The following is a 25,529-nucleotide window of genomic DNA, read 5'->3' on the forward strand; positions in this document are numbered from 1 at the left end:
CCTTTTTTTAAAACAAGAAAATTGTTTAACATATAAAAAGCATGTTCATTTTTCTAAAGAAACATGTTTACTTAAAATAGAATTGTCCTATAAATTTGCTCTAATGACACAATAAAACAGATACTGTATAAAGAATGCATTATATACAGTTTAAGTGAAAGTGACGTAATTATATATAATCAAAGTAGCATGATGTGCAAAAATGAGTCTCAAACTAAATATTCTGGAAAGACCCAAATATAAAATTATTTTTCAAAAACCCTGAATATTACTAACCTGTCTGTGAACCAAGTCAACATTTATTTAATACCTTTTTGTGCAGACTACTGGAGAACTTATGATCCAGAAAATATGGCTTGTGTGTACAAGGAAATTATACTAATGGGAAAACTAAGGAAAAAATACATAATATACAACCTTATTTATTATTTTAGTAATTTGCTGGATAATTAAAAACTACAGGAAAGATCTCATGACAGTGAATAAACTGAGCCTTGGAAAAAACCTCATCCCACCACAAATTTTCTAATGAGAAGGGCTTTAGAAAAGTCTGGGGCAATAGGAAGTGATCTGATTTGTGCACAGATCTATGAGTAATATATATCAGAAACAGAATTTGAACCTTGATCTTCCTAATTCCATGCCTGGTTCTCTAACTGATTCTCTCTGAATGGCCTATAATGGGAAAAAAAAAAAGTGAAGAAGCAAATATATACTTTGCTAGGTGCATTTTTCATAGTGCTCCAAGTACAGGAGTCAGATCTTATAAGTGAGAATCAAAAATAAGTTTTATGTCAACAGTCTTGAAATCAAGAGTAGACTAGCTAATTTAATGATTAGAAAGCAGTAAATATGTTCTTGCAGTTTTGCACAATTACTTTTACTTGCTGGACTGTTTTCCATGTGTAGAAGATGGTACCCTAATCCTTACCAGCTGAGATAATTTCTATTCTTGCACACCTAATAAAGATTTTAAAGGGAAAAAAAGGAATTAAGAGTAAATTAAAAAAATAAAACCCAAAATAATAGCCTGCCAATGCAATGACTTCCCATGTACCACAAAAAACTCTGCCTATAGTTATTAAGTCACTTTAGCTGAAGAGGGCCTGAGTGCCCAGCAATCATGTTTTATACCTCTAAGGCCAAGACTACAGTTTCTCTGGAAAACTATACCCAGAAGAAACCAGTGGCATTATACTTGGTTCTGAAGGACATCTGACAAGTCCAGAACAATCACTGTACCAGATGGTTAAGTACCTGTAGTGAGTGGGAGGGAAGATATCCTTCTACTGCTAAGGATAATGCAAGTAAAAAGGGACTATGAAGATAGAGAAGAATCACTCAAGAACTGAACAAGGAAAGAGTCACAGTCAAAGGGCAAATATGGTACTGACACTTTTCTCAGAGTATCCTGCCTTACTTTTTAAAATGTAGAGAACCATTTAGTCACTGATTAAAACTAAAACTAGAACTCTCTCATTTCAAGTCTCTTTTGCCTTTCAGAAATTTTCAGTCAAAGCTGGATACACATTTAGGGAGCTATAGATAGTTTTGCTTTTCCTTTCAAATGAGCTAAGTAGGTCTCTCCATCTGTAGCACATCCTGAGATTAAACTAATAAACAGCTAGAATCTAATTGATCAAATGAAAGCCTGCTCTCACTTGACTATTGAACAGAACCAAGTATGACAATGGTACTTTTCAGGACAGTGTTGTGTTCAACTGTTAAAACATTTCTGTCCATATCCTTGAACTAAACTAGACTACTATTTTCAAGAGAATATTGTTCTCAGATGAGCATGAGCAGTTAGAAATTTGCAGTTAGCAAATGGTGTTTACAACCCGGAAGGCATTATATTTCCAACTTGTTCATGAAGACTTACAAGCCTTGCTGAGTACAGAACAGTCGAAAATATAGGAAATTAATTAATCAGTTCTTGATTATCATTACTGGTGGGAAGCTTGTAGCAGGTTAACCATAAAACCTGGAAACTATCAAGGTCTGAATTTCCATTTTATTTCCCAGAAGCCCCAAGCCAGATAGATTGATAGTATAGGTAACTATTTGGCAAAAGTTAAGTAAAAAAATGCAACCTCCAAAATTATTTTTAGATAAGAAAAGGGTAGAAAACTGCAATTTCATTCTAACATCAGCAATGGTCTTAAAAATAGAATAAGGAGGCTGACATGATGAGATTTTAAATGTATGTGGATATTTCCCGCTTCCCAAAATTACTTTTCTTCATTGATCATGGATGAATGAAACTTTCAGTAGGAGAAAGCTTTATCTGTATCTATGATTTGACGATTTCAGATTCAAATACCTTCCAGAGAAAAATTTCAGTTGAGCATAAGAGATATCAAGTTGAGCATAAAGAATCCTTCCTGAAAGAAGACCTATCTATAGGCTTCTGATCCTAGTGTTCTCAGACTAGTTGCCCGAGAACAACACTAGAGAAAGGAAAGGCTGGAGACATCAAAAACACTTTATTTCCATAATTTCGAGTAGATGTCTACCTTGATTAGCATAATGATCATCAATTAAGACTTTACTAATCACAAATATGTGATCATTCAGAGAATGCAGTTATGATTTCACTAAGTTCAAAAAGTATTTTGCAAATTTCTAGGAATTTATTTGGGAGTAGGAAAGATCTAGTCAAAACCACAAATTTCAACTGCTAGGTTCAGAAATTACTCATTATGTTAAGGAATTTTTGTGATTATGAATAATTACCATATCAAGTGAGAAGCAGCTTGCTAAAGTGCTCAAAGACAATCCTTTGTGTCAGGAAGATTATGAGTACAAGTCCTACCTTTTAATAGTGATGGGTCAAGTCACTGAACTTCTCAATGCTCCACCCTCCTCAGAAAATCTCTGGAGTTGGTAGGTTTCAGAGCAAGTATCAAATTGCATTGGTAGAGAAGGTTACCTACCAGGAGATCCCTATACCAATGAAGTTACAGGTCCAGTTAAAAAAATAGGCTAATACTTCCCAAAATTTTATTTGCATTCTTCATTATGAAATGGAAATATCTCTTGCTTCTGAAGAATACAAGCTGTGGCAGATTCTAATCAACTAGAAAGTCTAGCATTTAATCAAAAAGCATTTATTAAACCCCTAATATGTATGGGGCAAACAACCCTGGTTTGAAGATGTTTACATTCTAATAGGCAGAGAGAACATGTTCATAAACAAAATAAATACAAGAAAAATGAGAGGAAGACACTAATCACAAGGGGAATACCTCTCAGAGAAAGAACACTGTTTGCTCCTTATAGACTATTTTTGCTAAGTATTGAGAATTTTGCTAGGGTTAAAGAAGGAGTTGGGGCAAGGATGGGGGAATTCTCATAGTAAAATAGAAATTCTGTAAGTCAAATGATATTTTCCTATTGATTTAATTGAAGAAACATTTTCAAAATGGAAAAGATGGGTCCCAAAATATAACAGAAATGTTCCTTGGGAAATACAGTAAGTCTTTTAAACATATATTAAAAGAATGAGTATGTAGAAATGTATGTATTTCAAAAGAGCTGTCAAAGCTGGCATAGGTAGAAGGAATTCCTTAAACAATGAAATCACCAGGTCCTAATCACCACCATCATAACCATCAACAACACACACATAAGAATTAGGTTATTATAGTAGTGATTATGCAATAGAATCCTTCTTCTATATTTTTTCTTCACATTTCTGAACAAAATATTTTAGGTTTTTCCCTTCAAATAAAGAAAGTTACAAAAATTGTTTTTCCAACTCAATATTTTCTTCTTCATTTATAAATATTTTTATAATTGTTTATTAAAAATTAAAATAAATTGATCATTTTTCTGATGCTGTATACCTAGTGAGAATTCTAATAATCCTGTTAGGGAAAATAATAAACATATTATTCATCAAATATACACATGCACCTTATTTTACAGAGCAGATGTGTTCCCAAGAAAACTGGCTGCAATACAAATTCCTGTAAGTCCAATGATGCCTTCCTACTTATTTACTTGGAGATAAAAACTCCCATAGTAGAACAATCTCAAGATGATTGGTATGTCCCTTGGGAAATAAAGCAAGTCTTTTAAAGAAACATTAAAAGAAAAGCAATTATTTTCCAATAAAACTATATCACACAATCATTAGTTTGGCACTACAAGGCACTTAAGACTCATTCTTCAGACATCCTCTATTTGGCTTTTAAAGCCCTTCACAAACTTGGCCTCAACCTATCTGGACAGTGTCATGATATAGTAACTCCCACCACTTGCTTCACGGCCCCGTGCTTGTGCCAAACTAGCCTTTTCTCTCTTCTTCACATTGCCCTATTGCTCTTCTCCATGCCTTCACACCGTCAACACCAAATGCTGGGGATGCACTTCCCCCTATTCATGTTTCATAGAATCTTTTAACTTCTTTCTAAACTTTTCCTGATTCCCCATCAGTTAGGTTTACCCTCCTTAACAACTTTAGGTTTCCTTTCATTCTTACATGTGTTTTCACATTTTCTATTAAACTGACTATCCAAATTTCTTTACATTTCTGTTATTCAGCATGATTAGAACTTTGCACATAATTTGGGGGGTCCCCTATTTGATTATTTACAATACTTATCTGTATATTCAAGGTAACTAAAGGAATGTCTCAATGTATTCTCTTAAAAATTATATAATTAAAAATACACATCTCTACTGATGAAAACCAACCTCCAAACCCCCATCTATGATTATCCCTTACTGCACAATTACTTTGGGAGAGAAGAGATACTTTACTGCAAGATGTTCCTCAAAGAGCTGATTAAATTTAAGATTAAATTTTTATAAATCAAAGAAAAAGTAGATTTGTTTCTTAATAATCCTATAGCAAAATGATTTGTACATCAAAGAATCTTTTCATATAATAATGATCCCTTGATTTTTTAAAAATCTAGACATACATATATCAGTTTTGTTTGAAAGTAATATAATTTCAATAAATTAGAATCACGACTATATGCCCATTATTACACACACACACACACACACACACACACACACACACAAATATATACACATACATACATACACATATGCTCACCAAAACTCAGATGGTAATGATATGTTAATTTTTAAAAAGCAATTTTTCAAAATTAAAGCAAAACTGTGGTATTAAATAGAAATGTAAATGAATGAGGAGATATATAGTATAGACAACTATTTTTTCAAACCTTCTAGTTCAAAAAGAAAAATATTGTTATATTTTTGGGACTTACATAATCATGGAAGGCTTTAGCTTCACTTGAGTGTTCACATGTTTCACGTCTTTCTGGAGCCGCACAGTAGAGATCCCAAAATACACTATAAAAAAAAAGACATAGCAAAAAAAATCATAACATCAGGATGGGAAAATTACCAATCCCTACTGCAAAGATATGTGGAAGAAGATATGCTTTTCTACAGCAAATTTTCTTCTTAAGGCAACATAACCTACCATTAGGAAGGTTAATATGTAATATTCCTATAATAACTTCAGGGTACTTCCAGGAGTTTATTTCCCACAAAGCTGAAAGTTGTTTTAGATGAGATATTCTTAAACTACTTTATATAAATGAAATTATTAAACATCTAGGAATTAAAAATCAACACTGAAAAAACAAAAGAAAAAAATCAACACATCCATCCATATATAGTAATGTTTTTCAAAATTACTCAGTAGAATTTGTGGAAATTATTTGCCATTTTTAAGATAGTTTCTGAAGTACTGAAAAGGTAAATAAAATATCCTAATTCAATTGAAGGGGAACAAAGAAATTTGTTTACTTGTCCAAGATTATTGAGTTGTTCAGTTGGGAATTGTGCTTATTTTTAGCCAATTTTTTTACTCACTTAAATGCAAGAAAGGAACATTTTTTCAAATATTTTCTCTTTCTACAATTAACAGAACTGTTATTCTGATTGGTGATTAGAACTCTAGAACTCTAAGAATGTAAATTTGATGACTTCCAAAAAGACCTTTTCTCTTTCATGTATCTAATACAAAGAGTCTCTCCCTAATATTTTTCTAATTTTTCTATAATAAAAAAATTTTTTTAACAAAATAAATAATCAGGGTAAAGTACAACTTCTTATTTTAAAATTATTTCTCTAAAATTGTTTTGGAAATAATGCTACATAATATTAAACTTCCTGGGTTGTAATATCTACACTGTTAAATAAAAGGTTAAAAAAAAGTTTTTAAAAGATATTTGAATCTACAATGATATTTCTATAAGACAAGTTTTGTTTTTGTGGAAACTGACCAATATGCCCCCTTAGTCTTCAAAGGGAAGTAGTACAGCTTTTAACGTGTAGATTGCAAGCCAAGAAAACTTTCCCAACCTACATGATTCTTGTTCATGACTTAAAATCTTTATAAAAGATCCACTAAAAAACCCTGGAAGATTTCCCCTGGTTCTTTTAATCTTCCATAGGCATCAGTTCAGCCACACTACCAACATCCTTCACTGGTATTTAATATTTAAATTCTGTCCTTGGTTTCTGGTTTTTTGTTATAATAATCATTTTTATATCACTCCTCAAAGGCAAGTCATCTTTGGTAAAACTCTTGATAACCTTCAACATCCTTTTCGATTGATTGTCCTTTTGTTCTGCCTTTGAGTTTGATTGCACTTACAGTGTTACATGATTTATAGCTCTACAGTATTACTGAAATAATATTGGTGCTTTTTTAAAAATGGACTGTTGCAATAGCAATCTGATACTCTAAAAGGCCAGTTTCCCAAATTCAGTATGCCCAAATTCTTCCTTCTTTTACATTGTAGGCCCTCTTTGTTGTCCATTTGTCCAAGGTATATGATTAGCTCAGAGCAAATATAAATAGCAATTTTTTCTGTTTTCGCAAGAAACTCTGAGGGTCTTTCCTTCCCAGATTGATTTCTTTTAATGACTAGGTTAAAAAAAAAAGTTATTCTCTGATTTATTTCTTACTAGTCTTAATCACTCATCTGAGTGCTGCTTTAGTCAAACTGAAACCTGTTGAAGACCTTAGAAAAAGAGGTTAAGGTCTACCACTGCATCTAGGGCCATCTCTAGTGGTTCTGATCTATATCTGGCCATTGGACCCAGATGGTTCTGGAGGAGAAAGTGAGGCAGGAGACCTTGCCTAGCCCTTTCTCACTTTAACCCAATTCACTCACATGTCACAGCATCCCGTCCCTAATGTCACGGTCTTCTTTAAGAATAAATGACAAAGGGCAGCTAAGGTGGTGAAGTGGATAGAGCACCAGCCCTGAAGTCAGGAGTTCAAATTTGACCGCAGACACTTAATATTTCCTAGCTATGTGACCCTGGGCAAATCACTTAACCCCAATTGCCTCGGGGGGGGGGGGGGGGAGAGAAGGACAAACTACAACTAGCTCTTCTTATTGAAGAAGAGCTTGTCCAAAGTCCATATGCCAGTGTCCACTTTAAATAGTTAGACCAAGAGGCAGCATGGCTTAATAGATAGAGTGCACAGGTTTAGATTCAAGAAGATATGAGTTCAAATTCTGTTTCTAGGAGTTAGTATTTGATTGATATAGGAAATGTGAATTAACCTTCCTGCAAATTCCAAGGACTTAATAAATGAAAAGCAAATTAAAATCTGCCTTATTGGAAGGAATTCCTACACTAAAAACATCTTTTAAATCACTATGCATTTCATTGGGAGACACTTTTTTAGTATTCTGAACCATGGCTAAATTAATATAATATCATCTACAAGAACCACATATCATGGCTCCCCATCCTTTAAAATCAAATATAAAATCATCTGTTTGGCATTCCAAGCTGTTTGTAACATGCTTCACTCCCTTTCTTTTTCACAGCCTTCTTATAGTTTATACCTCATCATTTATTCTGTGATTCAATAATATTAGCCTCCTTGCTATTGCTTAAAAAAAAAAAAAAGCCACCACCAAAAAACAAAACAAAAAACAAACAAAAAAGTCATCTCCTGGATAGATATTTTCACTAGTTGTCCCCCTGCATGGAATTATCTCCATTCTCATTTCTATCTATTGTCTTCCCTGGCTTCCTTCAAGTACCAACACAATCCATCTTCTGCAGGAAGTCTTTCCCAAGCTCTCTCACTTCTAGGGCCTTCCCTCTTGATTATTTCCAATTTAACCTGTACAGAGATCATTTGTGCATAATTATTTGTATGTTGTTTTCCTAACTGGATTACAAGCTCCTTAGGAGCAGGGCCTGTCTTTTTATCTTTTTTGTATCCCCAGAGTTTAGTATAGTGCCTGTGGCACATAGTAGGTGCTTGATAAATGTTTATTAACTGACTGGCTTGCTATCAGTATAAACTGCTTCTATTTGGGCACTGTGTAAGAGTTCCTTCATCACACTAGCAAACTCCTTAAGTTTTTGCAGGTTTTTCTGTTTGCTTTTTTGCTATCAGAATTAAATGGATTGTTGAATAAAATTATCAAGAAGGTGACAGCGATTCTGTTATGATTTATATATGTTATATGAGGAGACACATTGTTAGAAAGAAATCAACAAGCACTGCTCTTTTAAAGCAACACATTGCTCTTTTTTATTCTTCGTATAATGAAATGTTTGTATTTGCTGATGATCCTTGAGTTCACAATAAAAAAGAAAATTTAAAATAAAAAAATTCTCCATGACTGTATATTATCCTATTCAAATATTTTATTAAAACCAGGAAACAATACCCACCATGTAAACCTATATTCTTCATACCTTTTATCTCACTGTAGAATTGCTAAGATGGGATCCTATGTAGAAAATAATCTACAAAAACATGCAAGTCCCCTCATTATTTTTCCTTCAAGAAAATTCCCAAAGTATGCATAAAACATTCTCAAAAAAGATTTTACAGGGATGAGGCTTTTCAGTCACCGTTTCTATGTAAAAGTATAGCCTTCTCTCTCTTTTGATGGTGAGGGAAGGAATATTTCTTTTAAACCAGCCTTAAAAATTAGCTTTGTGTGTCCCAAAAATGGATAACTTCAAGCACATTTTTTTCTCAATATATTTGGTCAAGTTCAGAGTTTTTTTTTATGACCTCACTCTCTTAAATGACAGTTCAATTATTGACAGGCAATTATGCACATAGTGTGGTGTGTGTGTGTGTGTGTGTGTGCATAATATATATATATATATATATATATATACACACACATATGTGTGTATGTGTGTATACACAGAGTAAAGTGAAAGAGTTCAGATGTTATCATTCCAGCACTGTTATAAATAGAATAGATAACTCTAGAAACAATGGAAGATCTATCCCATTTCTTGTCTATATGTTGAACTCCATATTTCACCTACAGATGCTTTAAGGTATGATGAGATTTCTCTGAGCCTTTCATTAAATTTTCTGCAGTTTTGTTCAATATTTTTCTGTTTTTGTTAGCTGCTTCAGCTCTTAACTTGTATCATCCTCTTCTGAAATATTCACAAATGAGATTGAATTTTACCCTGGCATTGTCTTTTACTGCCATGCTTTTCTGTTTAACACAGAGGCAAACAGACTGAGGAAGTTCCAGAGCTTTTCTGCATGTCTTAGTGAGAGTCTTGCTTCTGCTAAACTTTGGCAGCCTAAATTCAAAGCAACTCATGACTTAACATAGACCAAGCTTCACATATAGGAAACTTCCCATTAATAACAAATGTCTAGTTCATACTACCCTAGCATTCAGACTTACTACACTATCTCTAAGAGATAATCACTGTCATTGTGATTACTTTTATCTATTTGCCATTTTGAGTGATCAAAACCTTTATAACTCTAATAATCAAAAGCTATGTCTTCTCATGTCTATCTTTTTGTATAATTTAGTAATGATTTTTACTTTCAACCAGTCAGTCAGCCAACAAGCATTTCTTAAGCATGTGCTAGGGACTGTATTACGCATTAGGGATACACATAAAGTCAAAAGATAAGCTCTGCTTTCAAGAAGCTCAAAATTTAATGGGGAAGACAACATTCAAATGACTTATAATCAAACAAGATAGATAGAGGATCCACTAGATATAATCAATAGAGAAAGAAATAGTATTAAGGGGAATCAGGAAAGGTTTCTTACAGAAAGCAGAATTTTAGCTGGGATTTGAGGAAAGCCAAGGAACAGAGATGAGAAGGAAAATAATAATAGACATGGAGCCTAACAGAGATGAAAAGGGAGAGAATAATGGGCATGGAGCCTAGCTAAAGAAAATGCCCAGAGTAAGGAGATGGATTACCTAGTCTGAGGAACAAGAGTACAGTAGGTTGTATACTATATATATTGTCGTATACTATATAACAAGACTGGTAGGGTAGAGGCCAGGCAGATTATAAAGGGTTTTGAAGGCAAGAGGATTTTATATTTGATCCTGGAGGTTTGTAGTTTACTGAAGAAAACGTGTTTTAAAAAGATCAGTTTGACAGCTGACTGGAAGATAGACTGGAGAGGGGAGTTACTTTTTGCAAGCAAACCAGCTAGCATGTTATTGCAACAGTCCAGATATGAGGAGATGGGTCCTGGACACGAGTGGTAGTAATGTCAGAGGAAAGAATAGGGATATTAAAAAGGTAAAATTTTCAGATGTTGGCAAAAAATTAGAAAAGGGGAGAGGGATACAAAGGTGGTGGTAAGAGAGTATGAAGAATCAAGGATGACATACATCTCAATTTCACTAACCAAATGAAAACTACCAAATATCACCCTTCTTATTCATCTAGAACAGCACTGGGAAGAGGAAGGAATAGATAAGATAGTTTAAGAGGTTTTCAGCTTGGACAGTGAATTTTCATCCCTAATCCATCCCAAACTAATTCTGCTCCAGTTTGTCCCAGACTCAAACTCAGACTAACAGATCTCTTTTCAAACATTTGTATAGAATTATATTTACTATAACACTGTTTGTGCCACACATTGTGGCAGTTAATCACAAATCATTCTCTTTTTTCTAATTCCTTAACATGAATCATCATTCCTTTCTTTCCCTCCCCTAGCACAGACTATGCAAAGCTCTTTGAATGCCAGAATCTTCTCTTCTATACTTCACTTAATTCTTCAACTGATTATACTAGTGCTAAGGGTGCAATGTAACCTAAGTAAGTACTAATTAAATTAATGTGATTTATGATTTCTTAAGAAACCATCTTAGTTTCTACCTCAGACTTATAATTCTTGCTCAGGAATGGACATTTTCCTCAAAGAATGGATAGAGAGATTTAAAAGATCTTGACATTCATCTGTATTCATCTATCTATTTAGCTCAAACCCCTCCACCCCTCTCCTTTTATGTTCAAGAACTTCCTTTTTATTATTTACACACATTTTTATGATAAAATTATTTCTTTGTTACCAAGAGTAAGAGAACATTACTATCACTAACCCTTCACTGAGTTTTGGAAGGAAAGAAAAAGGAGTCAAACAAAACTATTTAGAATGCTAAAGAACTACATAGTATGGCACTTTGTGGCCATGCAGATAATAACTACCTGAGGGATCCTAAGGACAAACCATAAAGAAAAAGAAAAAACTCACCTCCTCTTTTTTAACACCCACATCCTTCCTCCAAAAAAAAAAAATGGGCCATGCGAGTTCTCATCTCTTTACTCCAATATGATTATATGGATCACTTATATAATGAGCAAAAAGAAAGAAATATGGGAATTTGGCCTCCATAAGTAAGTATGAAAACAAATTCAGGTTGTCTATACATAAATATAAATACAGTGGCCAAAAGGAGTATGTTTCATAAAATTAATCCAATTATAGTATATTATAACTTTGTTAGTTTACATAGGAATTTAAAGCACATAACTATCTCTAAGGTAAAGTACTATGCTGACTGAAAAGGTGATGCTGGTCAAATCAATGCTGGGAAATTTGAAACAGGGTGTATCTATCTTGACCCTCAAGGGTTCATTTAACATCTATACAAACTTCTTCCCTGCTAGGAGAAAATGATTTCAAGTTTTGCAACAAAAAGACATCAAAGACAAATTTCAAGGATGAAAGCCACATAAAAGATGTAAGATTCAAGGAATCAATATCTTGTCTACCTTATCAATTTACATAACAAGTAAGAAACAAAATAAAAGCAACAAAAACAGAATCAGTTCAAGATGAGAGAATCAATCATCAATTGCTTCAAGAGGATAAAGGCAGTTAAAAGTTAGCACCAGACCCATATATTCCTTGATGACACAAAAAATTGTAAGATCAGTCAAAATAAATGTAAAAAACCTGTTCCTCGAAGTTTGGAAGTTTCTCACTTGAATTTTCTTATTCTCTACATTTTAAACCATTGTGATGATAACATAATTTAAAGATAATAGAGTGTGTAAGATCCTAATGAATATACTGAAAGCTCTTAAAATTCAGTTGTTGTTAGATATGAAATCAAGGGTTTTTTTTTTTACTTATTTTAATAGAACTTTCTTAAGCATGTATGATCCTGTAATTTTCAGTCAATTTTCAGTAAATAAGTTAAACTCCCATTGCCATATCTTCAGGCAGGACCAAAAATGGCTTCCAACCTTCTTTCAAAAATCAAGTTCATCACTTGGAAAGTTTGAGAAGGTTAATAGCAGATAATAATAAAAAAGAAAAAAAAATTGTCACTGTGATTTCTAAGACTAATGACTAGAATACTAAATGGCCTAATTTATATGTATGTGTGTGTATTTCATTTCTTAGAAATGCTTCTTTTTCAGAAAACCATGTAAGCACATACTACAGGCAATACCTTAGAGGAACTTAGCAGTAAGCCGCTTTGGCTCTCCAGAAAGCCTCATCATGATCATGAACATAAATTTAGAGGAGTTCTACCCATTTACAAAGGCTCTGGGTAAAAGACACAGCAATAAACTTTCATCTAATAATCAGCTAAGGTAAGAGAAGCTTATCACAAAAAGACTGACCATTTAGATTAGAGAAAGAATAGTACTGTCCTGATTTTCAAAAGAGGGATGAAAATGTACTTGGCATATTATAAACCAATGTTTGCTTTTGATTCCTAGGAATATTTTAATATAGATTATTATCAAAGAGATGGATAACGAACATATTGAAAGAAAAAGTGATTTTGTTTAGTTATTTCAGTCATGACAGATTCTTCATGACCCCATTCAGAGTTTTGTTGGCAGAGATACTGAAGTGGTTTGCTATTTCCTTCTCTAAGTCATTTTATAAATGAGAAAACTGAAACAAACAGGGTTAAGTGACTTGCCCAGGGTCACATAGTGTCTGAGACCAGATTATAACTCAGGAAGATGAGTCTTCCTAACCCCAAGTCCAGACTGTATCTGTTGTGCCTAGCTGCCCAGAAAGAGAAGTACTAATTACAAATAACAACAACCTTGTTTCAGGAAGGACACATCAGACCAAACTCATTTCCTAATTTGATAGGATCCCTAAACCAGTAGTTAAGATAAATGGTATATACCTTACCTAGATTTAATAAAACTTTTGATAAAGTATGTCACATTCTTCTTGTGAGGGGAAAAAAAGGAAAGAGGGATCTGATAATAATAAAATAGGACAGATTCAGAATTATTTGGAGGGTGTAAAAATTAGTTATTAATGGTTCAATTCTATGACAGAAAATCAACAAGGGAGCATATCAGGAGTTCTGAATTCAGCCTAGGCTATTTCATATTTTATCAATGACTTAGATAAATATAATGATGGTATGTATTCATCATATTTGCAGGTAACAATATGCTATTGTAGCTAACACACAGGACAACAATCAAGTTTTAAAAGGATTTTGAAAGGATAGATCAGCAATTCTCAAACTTTTTAGTCTCAAGGTTCCTTTATATTCATAACAACTACTGAGGATGCTAAAGGGCTTTTGTTTATATGTGTTATATCAACTGATATTTGCCATATCAAAGATTAAAACAACTTAATATTTCTGTGAAAATGGACCAACCTCCAGAAGAATTTCAAGGACCCCTGGGGCTTCACCAACCAGAATTTTTAAATTGCTGGGATAGAAGTAAGTGTAAATAATATTCCCCATTTTATACTTGAGAAACATGAGGAAAACAGAGGTTAAGTGACACTTCCTTACTTCAGGCTCAATGATCTGTGCCACCTATCTCTGCAGGGTTCATACAACATGTGATTATTGTAATGTCTTTTATAAATCTGAAAAAACAAAATGGATGGCAGGTTGAATTGTTTCCCTCCCATACTTAAAGGCAAAGGCATAACGACATATTACTTTTTCTGAAAGAGTAACAGTAACCCCAGGTTCCTCTTCTAATTTGTACTTAGATTTGTAGAAGGCAGCTACTAACTTAGTGGTTATTTCTAAAAATGTAACTCACAAGCCCCACTGATTTGCTTCCGATCAACAACCTCCCAGTATTATAATCTTAAATAGATAAATAATTAAGGGCTTAAAAACATAACTCTCAAAGGATGAAAAATTTCTTTAATTTACATTTTTCAAAAAATGTATTTATCAATAAGGAAAATTTAGAAATAGGGTTGAAAATTTCCAAGTAAGAAGCAGAATCACAACTACATTTTACTTTCGAGAACATGAGTTCTGGTCAGAGAGGCTTCAAGAGAAAGATCAACATGGCAGCCTTCAGTAATGCACTCAAAAGAATTCCTCACAGTGCATCAAGGCAATGTTTTGTTTTCAACTTCTGAATATTTTGGTACTGAAAGATAGAAGAGGTTATCAGCACTAAGCACAAAACTTTGCAAGTTCAGGCCACACTATGTAACTAAGTGTACCAGACCCACAGAATAGGGTGTGTTGAGTGAGGTGTTCAAAGCTCCACATGCCAGAAATGTCATTAAAAACATATTCAGATGTATTATCAAGAAAATTCAATAAAACAGATATTTTCTGAGTGCTTTTCATATATCAATCACTATGGCAGAAAACTACTTCTTAAGAAGTAACTTTCCAGGGCCAACAAATATAAGAGGTCACCAGAAAATAAAGAATTAATTCACTGCAACATATGTTTACTTTACTTTATAGTTTCTATGCTTGTGTTTTATTGTTTAAAAAAAAAGAAAAGAAAAGAAAATTTAGGCTAATGATTTATCATTGAGATTTGAGGCAATGAGATTTAACTGCCTTTGGTTTTACTCTTTTTGCCTGGTTGTGTTGTTTGATTTGGGTTTTGGATAGAGGGACAGAGGATCAGAAGAGGAATGCATAATGTTTCTCTTCTCTAGAAATATCTTCTTAATGGCATGACATCATGGAAACTTGATCAAATAGTCCTATGTACAGTTAAACATATGATTTAGCAATCAAAGAAATCTAAGGAAAAAATTGAGGAAAAGGGCTATCTGATGCATTGCAGACTCTCAGTGTACATTCTGCCACCAAATCATTGTGTAAAAAAATTCTTGTGTAGACTTACAAAGGCCTATTTCCTGCCAGATTCAATGGTAATACCAAATTCAATGGTAATAAGTCTTCTTAGAAAGGTGGGGCACAAATGGTGAGCCTTCAAAGGATATTTAAAAGATTCAGTCACTAAGGAATCAGGCAAAAACAGTGACATGGAAAATTTAAAAAAGAGAATATATTCAGGAGGAGGGGATACTTGGTGTCAAATATTACAAAGACGACAAGAAATATTAGGCTTGAGAAAAAGCCACTGAATTTAACAATTAGGAGATCCTTTAAAAATTATTTATAGCAGTTCTTTTTATGGTGGCTAGTAAAAAAATTTAGGCAAATCTTCAAGTTTGGATTTTTTTTTAAATCTGGTTTTATATATATTTGTAAAAACCATGGAGAAAGCATTTTGAGTCAAGATGTTATATATTCAATACCTTCCAAACTACTAAAGATTTACTTTATGGAACTAGTAAAATAATAAAAACAGGACTTTTAAAACTTTTTGTGATGAACCCCTTTCACAGTCTACAGAGACCTTCTATTGACTTCTCTCAATAATATTTTAAAAGCATAAAACAAAATACATAATATTAAAAAGAAAAACAATTATGGTGAAATTTACTTATCAAAATATTAAAATAACAATTTCACAAACCTCAGGTTAAGAATCTTCATATGGAGGAACAGAAGCTCAAGAATCTTAAAGAAAATAAAGGAAAAAAGGAGCAAAGAGAGGGCCCTAGTAGTACCAGATCTCAAATTGTACTAATTTGTACTTAGATTTGTAGAAGGCAGCTATTAACTTAGTGGTTATTTCTAAAAATGTAAATATCAGGAGTTCTGAATTCAGCCTGGGCTATTTCATATTTTATCAATGACTTAGCTAAATATAATGATGGTATGTATTCATCAAATTTGCAGGTAACAATAAGCTATTGTAGCTAATACACAGGACAACAATCAAGTTTTAAAAAGATTTTGAAAGGATAGATCAGCAATTCTCAAACTTTTTAGTCTCAAGGTTCCTTTATATTCATAACAACTACTGAGGATGCTAAAGGGCTTTTGTTTATGTGTGTTATATCAACTGATATATCATCTTTTCAAAGAAATAGAGGGATCAATCAGTAGAAGAGATTAGATAAAAGCATATCAAAACTAATGACCTAATAGCTTAGTGCTTGGTAAAACACGAGTCCAGCTATGCAGGAAAGGACTTATTATTTGACAAAAACTGCAGGAAAAATGGAAAGTAGTCTGGCTGTCCAACACTTCATATTGTATACCAAGATAAGCTTTGAGTAGATATACAAATTAGATATAAAAGGTCATATCATAAGCAAAATAGAAGAACAAGAAAGAAATTACCTTTCCAATCTATGGAAAGGGGATGAAATCAAGATTTTAAAAAAGGATAAAGAGAATCATAGAAGATAACATTAATAATTTTGTTTCCATAAAATTTGGAAGGTTTACTGCAAAAAAACAAAACAAAACAAAACAATGCAATTAAATTTAAAAGAGAAAGACATAACAGAAAAAAAAAATCCTTGCAACAAGCTTCTGTGATAAATGTCTTATATCCAATATGTAGAAGGAATTGATTCAAATTTATAAAAATAAATTCCATTCCTTAATAAATGAATGGCTAAAGAATATTAACAGGCAATTTCTGAAGGAAGAAATCCAAATTGTCATCAAACATAAGAAAAAATATTCCAAATCACTAATATTAGAAAAATGCAACCTAAAGCAATTTTGCAGTTAGAACTCACATCTATATGGTTTACAAAGATTAAAAAAACGAAAATTATAGTTGTTAGAGGGAAAGAAAACGGGAGACTAATGTACAGTCACTAGAGTTGGGAATTGTTAGTTATTCTGCAAACTATTTTGGAACCATGGCCCCAAAATCATTAAATTGTGCATATCCTTTAACCCAGACATATTGCTACTATCAGACCTATATTACCAAAAGAACAAAGGAAAAGAAGCCACTTGTACAAAGATATTTGTAACAGTTCTTTTATAGCAGCTAGAAAGTAGTAATAAAGTTCAATTGAAGAATGCCTGAACAAATTATGGCATATTAATATAACAGAATAATATTAAGATAGGTAAAAACACAAGATGTATGAACTGATAGAGTCAAGTGAACAGAACTATGAAAATGATTTATATGTAGCACAAATTTGTAAACATAATTTTGAAAGACTTAAAGACTGTGATCAATCCAGCCATTCTGAAGATCAATTTGGAGCCATAACCAAAGGCCTATAAAACTATGCACACTCTGATGCAGCAGTGTTACCACTGGTTTGTATCACAAAAGAGGGGAAAAGACCCACAATTGCAAAAATAATTGTAGCAGCTCTTTTTGTAGTGGCAAGGAATCAGAAATTGAGTGGATGCCCATTAATTGGGAAACAGCTAAATAAGTTATATTATTCTATAAGAATGATGAACAATCTTATTTCAGAAAAGCCTGGAAAAACTTAGATGAAGTGATGTTGAGTGAAGTGAGCAGAATCAGGAGAACATTGTCTACAGTAAGAACAAGATTATGTGATGATCAACTGTGAGGGACTTGGCTCTTCTCAGCAATACAATGATCCAAGGCAATTCCAATAGACTTGGGATGGGAAATGTCATTCTCATCCAGAAAGAGAACTATGAAAACTGAATGTGGATTGAAACACAATATTTTTACCTTTTTTTATTTGCTTATTTACTTTTTTTCCTTGTGTTTTTTTTCTCTTTTGGCCTGATTTTTCTTTTGCAATATGACAAATATGGAAATACGTTTAAAAGAATTTCATACTCCCTTCAACAATGAAATGAACCAAATCAGTTCTAATAGAGCAGTAATGAATGGATCCAGCTACACCCAGTGAAAGAAATGTGTGTGAACCACTACACAGAATTCCCAATCCCTCTGTTTTTGTCCACTTGCATTTTTTATTTCCTTCACAGGTTAATTATACACTATTTCAAAGTCCAGTTCTTATTGTGTAGCAAAATAACTGTATGGACATATATACATATATTTTATTTAACATATACTTTAAACATATTTAACATGTATTGGTCTACCTGCCATCTCGGGGAGGAGTTGGGAGGAAGGAGGGGAAAAATTGGAACAAAAGATTTTGTAATTGTCAGTGCTGAAAAATTACCCATATATATCTTGTAAATAAAAAGCTATAATAAAAAAAAATGTACGACCCACACTTAACACCATATACTAAGATAAGATCAAAATGGGTCCATGACCTAGGCATAAAGAACGAGATTATAAATAAATTAGAGGAACATAGGATAGTTTATCTCTCAGACTTGTGGAGGAGAAAGAAATTTGTGACCAAAGATGAACTAGAGACCATTACAGATCACAAAATAGAAAATTTTGATTATATCAAATTAAAAAGCCTTTGTATAAACAAAACTAATGCAAACAAGATTAGAAGGAAAGCAACAACCTGGGGAAACATCTTTACAGTTAAAGGTTCTGATAAAGGCCTCATTTCCAAAATATATAGAGAACTGACCCTAATTTATAAGAAACCAAGCCATTCTCCAATTGATAAATGGTCAAAGGATATTTTACAGACAATTTTCAGATGATGAAATTGAAACTATTACCACTCATATGAAACGAGTGTTCCAAATCACTATTGATCAGAGAAATGCAAATTAAGACAACTCTGAGATACCACTACACATCTGTCAGATTGGCTAAGATGACAGGAAAAAATAATGATGAATGTTGGAAGGGATGCGGGAAAACTGGGACACTGATGCATTGTTGGTGGAGTTGTGAACGAATCCAACCATTCTGGAGAGCAATCTGGAATTATGCCCAAAAAGTTATCAAATTGTGCATACCCTTTGATCCAGCAGTGTTTCTATTGGGCTTATATCCCAAAGAGATACTAAAGAAGGGAAAGGGACCTGTATGTGCCAAAATGTTTGTGGCAGCCCTGTTTGTAGTGGCTAGAAACTGGAAATTGAATGGATGCCCATCAATTGGAGAATGGCTGGGTAAATTGTGATATATGAATGTTATGGAATATTATTGTTCTGTAAGGAATGACCAGCAGGATGAATACAGAGAGGCTTGGAGAGACCTACATGAACTGATGCTAAGTGAAATGAGCAGAACCAGGAGATCATTATGCACTTCGACAATGATATTGTAAGAGGATGTATTCTGATGGAAGTGGATTTCTTTGACAAAGAGACCTAACTGAGTTTCAATTGATAAATGACGGACAAAAGCAGCTACACTCAAAGAAAGAACACTGGGAAACGAATATGAACTATTTGCATTTTTGATTTTCTTCCCGGGTTATTTTTACCTTCTGAATCCAATTCTCCCTATGCAACAAGAGAACTGTTCGGTTCTGCAAACATATAGTGTATCTAGGATATACTGCAACATATCTAACATATATAGGACTGCTTGCCATTTAGGGGAGGGAGTGGAGGGAGGGAGGGGAAAAATCGAAACAGAAGCGAGTGCAAGAGATAATGTTGTAAAAAAAAAATTACCCTGGCATGGATTCTGTCAATATAAAGTTATTATTAAATAAAATAAAAATTAAAAAAAAAGAAAAAAATGTACACATTTAACCTATATGAAATTGCTTGCTGTCTTGGGGAAGTAGGGGTAATAACAGAGAGAAGGAGAAAAAATTTGGAATAGAAAGTCTTATAAAAATGAATGTTTAAAACTATCTTTACTTGTATTTGAAAATTGTGAACAATTCTATAACCAACTATAATTCCAGAAGATCAATAATGAAGCAAATTACTTATCTCCTAAAAGGGAGGTAATCCACCTAAGGTATAAAAGGAGACATATAATATTTCTACACATGGCCAATGCAGGAATTTGTCTTACTTAATTATGAATATTTGTATAAGGGTTTTGGTGCTTTTAAGATTTTTTTTGAAGGGATGTAGGAAAAATTTATAAAATAGGAATGTTCTTTGCAAACAAAAGACAGAAGTGCTGAAATTATATACAATGACAAAACATACTTTTACATAACTATACTAGCTATTGGAATAAAAAGACATACTTACCACCACCAAGAATGCAAGAAGCCTGGAGGTTCCCCCAATGTGATGTTTTTTTCCCATCTTATCTAAAACAGATTTAAAAAGATATTGAAATTTCCTCAAATGTTATATACACAAATATATATATTTCTTCAGACATATATTAAAACAATAATTTCCCTCTTTAACATTTTAATATACAGGTTTTTCATTATTATCATATTACTATTTATTCAGCATTCAAATATATATGTATACACACACACATACACACATATATATATTTAAGCGATTGGTGATTCCTTTAAACTGGAAAAAAAACTTAAAATGTATTGGAAAGACAATAATCAAAGTAACAATCATTTCTTTTCGTAGAATTTAATGTCTCAAAAAATTCATTTCTATCAACTTTATATTACTTTCATCCATAAAAATATAACAAGACACCTAAGACATGGTAAAATTATAATATCTATAAATATGCCAAGTTAGTTTCTTAACATCCTGAATACTACAATGGTGAATAATATAAACCGTTCTGCTAGTTATGTTATTCATGATTTGGTTTTGGATATCAGTTTGCACTAGACTTGGCATGGTAATAAAAGTATTTTAACTAAAAACAATGAATGATCATGGTATCTTATAATGAGACCTATCATGTTAGTGTATTTGGATTTATATGGTCTAGTCTCTGTGTGCTAGCTCTAAAAGTTCTCTTGAGTAATTAATTCCAATAGACTTGGAATGAAAAAATGCCTTCTGCATCCCAAGAGAGAGAATATGCATCAAAGCATGTATTTTCATTTTTTGTTTCTTTTTATGTGTTTTTTCCCTCTGTTTTTTACTTTTTTGGTCTTATTTTTCTCACAGAATATGACAAATATTGAAATATGTTTAAAAGAATTGCACATATTTGAAAGAATTTCACATATTAACCTATATTGGATTACTTGCTGCTTTGGGAGGAGAGAGAGTTAAGAGAAGGGATAAAAATTTATAACACAAATTCTTACAAAAACAAATGGTGAAAACTATTTTTACATGTATTTGGAAAATAAGATAGTACTAAAAATTTAAAATAAAATAAAAATTCCCCTGAGTAGACAATCTAAATTCTCAAATAAAAGTAAGATATTTGTTATTTGTCCTATTTGATTTAGAAAATTAAGTTGGTTTGTGCTGTTAAATAACATAGATTGCTGGGTCACCAATAGAAAAAATAATAATAGAAAGAGAAAATAGTAATAATAGCAGCAGTCATTTATAGAGCAGCAACAGTTTTTTAAAATTATTTCATCTGATCCTTACAATAGTCCTGTGGAGTGGTAAGCTGTATAGTAACAGCAATGGAAACTAACCCTGCAATTTCATTACAAATAAAAATCTGAAGTGAAGATGCTCCTTCCTTTAGTTTTAGACTGGCATCTCTCTTAGTCTCTTAGTCTCAAAGAGTTTCCAACTACCAAAAAGTTAAGGAATTGCCCAAAGTTGCAAAGCTAATATGTGTCAGAGTGACTATCCATATCTTCCCAGCTCCAAAGTCAGCTCTCTATCCATTATGTTAAAGCAGTGTCTGAAGTAAGTAGAGCAGCAATTCACATTCCCATTTCAGAGACGAAAAAATATGAGTTGAAGAGAAATTAAATTGTGGCTTGGTGGAACAAATATTGGAATAAAACCTAGGTTTGAATCCCACACATTTGGCACTTTGTGACCATTTACATGCCTTTAATCTCTCTCGGCCTCAGTTCTAGAATAATACAGAAGAGAGGGCAGTATGACATAATGAATAGAGTTTAAAAGTTAAGATTTTAAAAGATTTAGATTTAAGTCCTGGCTTAGGATAATTAATATCTGTGTGATTATGGACAAATTTAGCCTCCCAATTCCTCAAAAATAACCTTAAACGAGTTGTCAAGCTTTATCAGTGGAGAGAGTTTTCACACTGAGAGTTTCTTCTACTCACAAAATCTACAAGTCTGGACTCTTCCCAACATTCAACATGGAGAAAAATTATAGAATTAAATAATAGTTGTATACCATGTGAGGCAACTGACATATTAGACATGGTAATTTCTGGATTCCAAGAAGTTCTCTGTTGACCTGTCTTGCAAAAAATAATTGACATTTCCCTCTTGCCTAGCCATATTTGGCTGATAAGGAAATTATAGGTGCAATTTGGGGAACATTACCTTTATTTCTGCTGGGGTGCGAAAGTTTCTTGATATAAATGAAGAAAAGGGCCCCAAATCATAATGTAAATGGCAATTTTTAAAAGAAAACCATCAGAAGACATTTCTGTTCGTCCAAAACCACAGAGGAATGGAAAAGTCTGATTAACTGAGTACTTCCATTTACTTTATATTTGCTATATATTGATTAGCAACCTACAAGTACTTTTGCTCTAAAATTACCTTCTATCTACTTAGGTATATCTATATACCTAGATTATCTCCCCCAGTAGAATATGATCCCCTTGAGGGCATTAAATTCTCTAATGTTGTCCAATCTATTTCTCTTCCTTTACCTCCTAGAGAGATATCCCTAATTATGAAGATTTTTAAAAGGAGGAAAAAAAAAAAGATTACCAAAATCTGTCAGCATATTGAAAAGATCTGACTTTATATGTAGTGTTCTACATCCACACACCCACAACTCCTCATTTCTGCAAAAATGTGGGGAGTTGCATTTTTTTTCTCATCTCCTTGGAAGTCAAGCTTAGTCACAGAATTCAATTTCAATTATTTTGCTATTAGTCTTTCCATTTCTATTGCTATAATCATCGAGTAAATTGTGTTCATGGTTTTGCCTATTTTACATTGCATCTATTTTTGAATGCCTGGCCAAGTTTTTAAGTTTCATCATATTTATTTCTCACATTCACATTTATGTCCCACAAGTAGCTTAGCTGTTTTCCAACTGAAAGGCATCTACTTTGTTTCTAGTTCTTTACACCACTATAAAAAGTGCTACTAAATATTTTTGTGAGTAGGGGGGAGCCTTTCTTTCTGCCATTGACTTCCTTGGAATATGGACATTTTAATGTCTTTTTGCTTAATTTCATATTGCTTTCAAGAATGTTTGAATGAAAGTTGCCTTTTAAGTCTAGTAACAACTTAGTCCTTTTACTCCTGACATTTCTTTCTCATAAGAGCTTTATGTGAGGGAGAATGTTTATTTAAACTTTTTTTTTAATTTTCCCCAGAATGAGATTTAAAATTTCAGAACTAGGTTAGCATTTCTTAAAATTAATTATTTTACCCAAAGACTTATTAAACACACTAAAATTTTACCCTATGTAAATGGTAAAATATCATTTAAAAATCAAATGTAGACTCAATTTTTGCCTTAACTCTAAAGATTAAATAATTAAAAATTAGTCAAGTACAAGAAGGAGAATGTACCCACAGGTCCTTGAGACCACTAAGAGGTAGAGGGCAATTACAGAGGATCATTACTGTAGATTACAGAGAAATTGAACAAATTCTTTCCATCAGTCATTACTATAGAGATGGGGAAATTCCTATCCCAAGGGCTCTTAAAAAAAATTAACAGGAACTCAGAGGGTGGCCTTAACTAAGACTGAAGTCTTTAAGGAAGAAGTTAAGAAATAGATTGAAAAACTTAAGTGCCCTTAAATTGCCAGAAACTGGTGGGATTTTTCAAGGTTGTGAAGTAAATAAAATGCAAACCAGTGGGGATGCTGATGAAGATATGTAATTTGCTGTTATAAGCCAAAATTATCTATGAAGATCTAGAAATTGTACATGTGATAAGCATTTTTTAAAAAGAAAAAAGGAAATGCAGGGAATTACTGAATTTAATTTGAAGAAAATAACTGCAACATTTAAAAAGGTTTGTACTACTACTAATAAATACCAATGACTAATCAATGTATGGTACAAAAATGAAAACTATCAAGCTTGAATTTTCTAAAGCTAATCTTACAATAATTTGCCTATCCATGCCATCTCTACCTAAATTTAAACTAATCAATATATAGCTTTTCAAAAAAATTTATGACTATTATATAAAAATGAGATAAAGCATCTCAAGTATTATTTTCTTCAATGCTTTTTATACACTAAAGTATCAAATTATATATTAATTATGACATGGGTTCAATGGCAGAAACTCAAAGAGTAAAACAAATTCCTTTATCAATCCTATATCTTTTTCAACCTTGTCATTTTTCTCCTTGGTATCAGATTCTGAGATAGTGAATGGAGAAACCTCAGGGTCAAAAAAGCCTGAATTCCAATACTGCCTTGGACAATCTCTGGCTTTGTGACCATGGACAAGTAATAATTTCTCAGTGCTTTGAGCAATTCCCCAAAACTATAAATTAAAGTCAGACATGGGATTACAAGTCTATATTCTCTCTCAGTGAGGAAGGCTGAGGCTGAAACTGATGGGGCCTCTAAATTCAAAACTTTTGAGCTGCAATAGAGCTAAATGTAGGTGTCCACAGTAAGTTCTAAATGAATGATAAACTCCAGAGTTGGGAGAGAAGGAAAATACATTGCCTAATGAGAGGCCACAGGAGTAGGTCAGAAAAATTAAGCAGGTTAAAGCTTCTATGTCAATGAGTATTGGGTTCTGGCCATGAGTAGTCACTGCATTTCCAAGCGTGGGTGAGAGAAAAAGTACATTGCCCCATCTTTCCCAACAAAAGACTATGAATTGTTGAGGAGGTAAGAAATTGCAACGCTTGGTGAAGATTCTCTCTTCACTAGTATTTGTTTACATATTTGTTTGCTAGTTATTTATATGATTTATTTATCTATTTATTTAGAAGCAACTCACTTTTTCACTGATTAAAACTAAGGAAAGGAATCTCAGAGAAGTTGAAGCCTAGAACTTTTGTTTTTTCAAAATGTTTTTCATGTATAGATTTAATCTCACCGAATAATAGAATCTGACTTTTGGAAGGGATTTCAGAGGCAATCTAGAACCACTCCCACTATACCCATGACCCATCACCCTACCTGCCTAGTAAGAGTGCTCCCTATGTTTGTAAGTAACAAGTTGTTGTAGAATTTTTCTTTGAAGACAACAAAGGAAGATGAACTCAATATCAACTGAGGCTAGCATCT

General features: G+C 32.9%; 1 protein-coding gene across 6 annotated transcripts in view; it reads right to left on the bottom strand.

The window, feature by feature from the left end:
• Positions 1–25,529, bottom strand: part of SSBP2 (single stranded DNA binding protein 2) — a 369,390-nt gene that overhangs the window by 219,617 nt on the left and 124,244 nt on the right. For all 6 annotated transcript variants that reach the window (XM_051992898.1, XM_051992901.1, XM_051992881.1 and 3 more), the window contains exons 3-4: positions 20,455–20,516; positions 5,247–5,331 (exon numbers count right to left, since the gene is read on the bottom strand). In XM_051992898.1, the coding sequence (XP_051848858.1) occupies positions 5,247–5,331; positions 20,455–20,516 (147 nt within the window). The remainder of the gene's footprint in view (positions 1–5,246; positions 5,332–20,454; positions 20,517–25,529) is intronic.

Source organism: Antechinus flavipes, chromosome 1, assembly GCF_016432865.1.
Source record: "Antechinus flavipes isolate AdamAnt ecotype Samford, QLD, Australia chromosome 1, AdamAnt_v2, whole genome shotgun sequence".
Classification (NCBI taxonomy): Eukaryota; Metazoa; Chordata; class Mammalia; order Dasyuromorphia; family Dasyuridae; genus Antechinus; species Antechinus flavipes.